Source organism: Macrobrachium nipponense, chromosome 22, assembly GCF_015104395.2.
Source record: "Macrobrachium nipponense isolate FS-2020 chromosome 22, ASM1510439v2, whole genome shotgun sequence".
Classification (NCBI taxonomy): domain Eukaryota; kingdom Metazoa; phylum Arthropoda; class Malacostraca; order Decapoda; family Palaemonidae; genus Macrobrachium; species Macrobrachium nipponense.
The window spans coordinates 20,029,726-20,035,754 of NC_087213.1; the positions used below are offsets into that span (position 1 = coordinate 20,029,726).

The following is a 6,029-nucleotide window of genomic DNA, read 5'->3' on the forward strand; positions in this document are numbered from 1 at the left end:
TTACAATTTTGCCGTCTTTGTCGGATCTACTTATTATAACATCTAACTTTTTTAGCGAGTGGATGGCTATCATGAATCTGCGGGGAACAGGATATTTCTTATGAAGGTCAGTTAAAGCATTTAGTAACACTCCTTTTAAACATATCTCTTCACGGCTGTAGTTTTTGTCAGATATGAATTTATCAAAAGCCACTATGAAGTCTAGGTTGTTTTTGCGGTCTGGCATTAGGGCAAAGGATAAGCCTAAATTTAAAACTAAATGTTGATTTACAGTAAGGGGGGTGTTGGATAAGTTTAAAACTTTGTCTTGTTGTTCAAGATTATTCCATGCGCTATTATCTATTAGGTTATTTAACTTGCGTAAAAGTCTGTTGGAATGAGTCACGCTATTATAGGCAGCAATGTCGGAACAGAATATACAGGTATCTGATTTCATTCTGTTCCGACATTGCTGCCTATAATAGCGTGACTCATTCCAACTACGTTTTATGTAGTATTACACATAGTTTGCTTGTGTACATGATTATATCTGATAATGAGATAGCTAACTTTGATAGATTTCCTATGAAATTGGAATGAATTTAATGCATGACTTAGTAGGTTTGGCCTTCTATCTATGAAAAGAAACTTGCCTACCGTGGTGACGCTTTTTTTTTTGAAACATTATACTGCCTTCAGGACTTCAGGGGGCGAAAAAAAAGTGTAAACAAACTACGTTTTATGTAGTATTACACATAGTTTGCTTGTGTACATGATTAATATACCATGCATGGTTTAGTTACTGACTGGAAAAGGCACAGTATCAGATTTATTCATATTCGAGTGACTTATTTCAAACTAGTGGGAAATAAAGTCAAAGTGAAGGCACTATAATGTCTTCAGGACTCTGTCTGCACTAACTGTCTTCATTTAGTATTTGAATATTTTTTCAGTAATACTTGCAATAATAACAATGATAATGATAATAAAAATTAAGCTGATGAAAATAATACTAATAAATTAATGATAATGACCAAACAAAAGGTTTATTAAAAAAAAGTCTAGTTAACATATTTAAAAGGAAGGTATGTTAAAGTACAAAATTTAAAGAGACGCCCAGACATTTAAAAGGACAAACTTTATTAAAGAGACGGCACCAGTACAATCATGTCATCACATTGTTATATTATTATTATTATTATTATTATTATTATTATTATTATTATTATTATTATTATTATTGCATGACTATCTACATAGCTCCTACAACGGTTAAATTTTCTTGAGTCGCTCTTATATCTTTCATAATATTTAAATACATCACCTATCTAGTTATTTTGATGATTTACACTTTGCATCCATAAATATTCAAGTCTTATTGCATGTTGAAATGATATTTCATCACATTTTACTGTTTCGATATGGTTTGGCTTAATACTGTTCACTTTTCGCAGGTAATGCCCAAACCTACCAAGCGATATTGGAAAGGTTAGATTCCAGTGACATAAGCAGTGCTGATGATGACGAGGATGACTGGGTACCTGAGGCAGTATCTTCCAGAGGAAATATTTTATCCTCGAGTGATGATTCGTCTTCTGAAGATGAAGATGAAAATGCAACTGTGCAGGTTCCTAATGTAACCTCTAATTCCCAGGGAAGGCGTCACTTTATTGAGGGACATAGATTTTCGAGACACTTTCATCAGTGATGAACCAAAGAAGAATGGTGATGGCAGATCTTTTAGACCAATCGACTACTTCAGGAGTTATGTGAACATGGACTTCATAGAACACATTCCTTTATGTACCAATATGAAAGCTACTGAAACCACAGGGTCATCCTTGGGAACCAGTGGAGAGGAAATTGCAGTGTTCATAGGTATGAATTTTGCCATGTCAGTATTAAAGATGCAAAGGATTAGAATGTATTGGCAAGGTATGACACGCCTACCATTTACTGCTGATGCTATGCCCAGGGATAGATTCTTTAAATTAAGGTCTGCTCTCAAATTTGTTGATGATAATAAAATTTCTGTAGCACAGAGAAGTTTAGATCGAGTATGGAAGGTGAGACCTCTCCTTGAAGAAATTAGAAAGAGATGCAATGAGCTCCCAAGAGAGAAAAAACTGAGTATTGATGAGAGTATCATTCCTTTTCGAGGAAGACTGAACATAAAGCAACATGTTCCAGGGAAACCAAATCCTGATGGATTGAAGATGTTTGTGTTAGCATCAACTAAAGGTCTTGTTTATGATTTTGAAATTTTTCAGGGGAAAGAGGCACTGATTTCTCTGGTTGACCAGCTTAATGCCAAACCTAACAGGCCAGTAACATTGAGAGAGGCAGTTGTGTTCCGATTTCTTCCTAGTGTGGAACCTGGATCAAGTTTATTCTTTGATAGGTATTTTACTTCTCCTCAACTTTTGGGAGACTTGTATGATAGATGTCTGAGGGACACAGGAACTTTAAAGAAAAATATGCTACCTAAAGAGGCAAATTTGAAATCTGAAGCAACATTGAAAAGAGAGGGAAGAGGAGCATCAGATTCACAAGTTAGGTATAACAGGAAAGTTGCATTAACAGCATGGTATGATAAGAAAGTAATATACATGGCTTCAAACGAGTTTGGAATTAAGGAAGAGGATGTCTGCCTTCGGTGGTCAAAGGCAAGAAATGAACACATACAAGTGCAAAGACCCTGTGTAGTTAGCGAGTATAATAAAGCAAAGGGAGGAGTAGACTTACACGATCAAGTCGTAAGTTATTACAGAAGTAGCTCTAGAACTAAGAAGTGGACTGTTAGAACGAGACTTCACATGATGGATGTGACAACTGCTAATGGGTGGTTGGAATATAAGGCAGACTGCGGAGAAAACAAATATATGCCATACTTGGATTTTAAACTACAGTTGGCTAATCAGCTTACGAGAGGAGAGTTATCTGACAGACATGGAAGACTATTGGGCAGCACAGATTCTGATGAAGAACTTGGAGATCCAGCCCCTAAGACCAAAACAGGAAAATTTAAAGTCCCTCTGCCTGGTGAAAAAGAGAGGACAACAGGCGCAAAACACTTGCCTCTAATTGTCAGTGACGATTTCCGAAAATGTAGAAAGGAAGGCTGCAAAGGCAAGTCCAGAACAGTATGCTCATACTGTAAAGTTTATCTTTGTTGTACATCCACAAGGAATTGCTTCTTTGATTTCATTCTCCTTAAAATTCCTAACATACGAAAAATTCTTTTCATCATGAGGTATATTATTCAAGCCTTTTTCAAATTCCTCATTTAACAGGAATGATGTTCAATTATCAGTCATATGTTTGCTATTTTTCCTATGTTCAGTATTGTTTTATTCTATTTTTCTATTCTCAGCATTGTATTTGATATTTTTTCTATACTCAGTAATATTAAGTGGAGTACATTTTTCCTTGATTTTCAGAATTCATATTAACTTTGTCTTACATCTACATGGAATTATTTCTTTGAATTTCATTCAACCTAAAATTCCAAATTTAGGAAAAATTCTTTTCAACATGAGGTAAAAGTACATTATTCATGCCTTTTCCAAATGTCTAATTTAAATAGAATAGTTGTCATTTATCAGTTATATGAATGCTTGATATTTTTTCTGTACTGAACATTGTATTTGATATTCTTTCTGTACTCAGTATTGTATTTGCTAATTTTTCTATACTCAGTATTGTATTTGCCATTTTTCCAATACTCAGTATTGTATTTGCTATTTTTCTAAATTCAGTAATATTGAATATAGTAAATTTTTCCTTAACTTTGTAATGGTATAATAAGATAAGCCCTCGTGAAACTCTACTGATAGTTTAATTTACCTTTTAAAATAAGAATCTTCATCTCCAAATCATTAGTTTGGTATTAAAAACATTGCAATATGCAAAAAAGGTACAAAATTAGGAAAACTCGCCAGGAGGAGTCCTGAAAGACAGCATACTGTCTAATCAGTTCAAGTAAATAGAGACAGCAATGACAATTTTGTAATTATTCTCAGTCTATTGGAAGGTAAATTCACTGGAAAAAATTGGTTTACATTAACCGGAGATCGCCAGATGGCTCTCGGGTCTGAAAGGGATATATATATATGTATATATATATATATATATATATATAATATATATATATATATATATATATATATATACATACATATACATACTATATATATATATATATTATATATATATATATAGTACTATATATATATATATATATATATATATATAATATATATATATACACATACATACATTTTGTACTCTACCCTTTTGTATCTACGTAGCTCGTTCTTTCCAGACTGCTCTCTTTGGCAGTGTAATCCCTTCCCCCTCCACCCCTATACAATATGGCATCTCTCCTCAACCTACCACCACCTTCCCTAATGCTATCGCCCCTAACCCCCTCCCTCCCAGACGTTCCCGTTCCCCCCTTCCTCCAGTAATAATGACAAGGTTCTGACGGCCGTCGTAAGCGTAGCAGCTGCGACCGACAACGACAATTGTCGAATATTAAATTCTTTGTTTTCCCGCTTTGCTTTTATCATTATTTTTTGTTTGTTTTGTTTTTGTTTCCGTTTTCCCTTTAACGCACCATGTGTTTATTCATCGTATGTCATTATGTTAATGGAGGCGTTTTGTCGGTTTTTATTTTTTCTATTTTTTATTTTTGAACTCAGGGCTCAAGGAGGGTGTTGTGATCGTCTTCTCTGTGTTGCCCTTGTTGTCTATTAATTTATTGTTAAGATTCATCGCTTTTTTCATTTTATTTACATTTTTGTATTAGATTTTTTATTTTATTTTTTTCAATTCCTCTCTTTTGTTTCATTTTGAAAAGTGGAAGGAGGGAGCTGATCTTGGTTTTTGTTTCGAGTTATAATCAGATTTATTTTGCTTATTTCTGATCTTTAGTGTTTCTTCTTGAGTCTTATCTTTTGTTTGGTATTTTTCTGAATTTCGACTTGCACTCTTTCGTTGGTGAGGATCAAGATGAAAAAACAAAAAGACAGGAAATAATTTATATGGTTAAGTGATTCCTAATGTTACCATCATTTTCTCGCTTGGTATTTTTATAATGCTCGCAGAAAACATTATGATGTTTTTTATAGTTTTTCTTTTGTTTATTACTTGGGAAAGTTTATCGGATTTTATGACTTTTCTTTTCTTTTTTTGCTGTTCATTATGTGAATTACATTTGACGAAAAATAACAGTGGATTTATAGTGCAAGTTTTTAGAATTTTTGTCGATTCTTAACCATTTGGGTCACAGAATTATATCCTTGAAACTTTTCAGTATGTACATATGTATATATATATGTGTGTGTGTACATGCACACACACACACACACACACACACATATATATATATATATATATATATATATATATCTATACAATAATATATATATATATATATATATATATATATCAATATCTATCTATCTATATATATATATATATATATATACCCTATATATATATATATATAGTAGATATGATATACATATATATATTATATGAAATTATATATATATATATATATATATATATATATATATATATATATATATATATATATATATATATATATATATATAATATATATATATATATATATATATATATATATATATCAATATATATATATATATATATATATATATATATATATATATATATATATATATATATATATATATATATATATATATGATATATATTACATATGAAATTATATTATATATATATATATATATATATATATATAGTGTATATATATATATATATATATATATATATATATATATATATATATATATATATATCTATATATATATATATATATATATATATACACATATATATATATATTATATATATCCTATACATATTCAATATATATATATATATATATATATATATATATATATATATATATATATATATATATATCAATATCTATCCTACTATCTATCTATATATATATATATATATAGAAAATAGATATTGATATATATATATATTAC

General features: G+C 30.5%; 1 protein-coding gene across 1 annotated transcript in view; it reads left to right on the forward strand.

Annotated features, from left to right (window-relative positions):
* LOC135198353 (piggyBac transposable element-derived protein 2-like) overlaps nucleotides 1–3,346 on the forward strand; it is a 36,843-nt gene extending 33,497 nt beyond the window's left edge. Inside the window, exon 3 of the mRNA XM_064225917.1 lies at nucleotides 1,434–3,346. Within this exon, the coding sequence (XP_064081987.1) occupies nucleotides 1,755–3,269 (1,515 nt within the window). The 5' untranslated portion in view covers nucleotides 1,434–1,754 and the 3' untranslated portion in view covers nucleotides 3,270–3,346. The remainder of the gene's footprint in view (nucleotides 1–1,433) is intronic.
* Nucleotides 3,347–6,029: the final 2,683 nt, after the last annotated feature.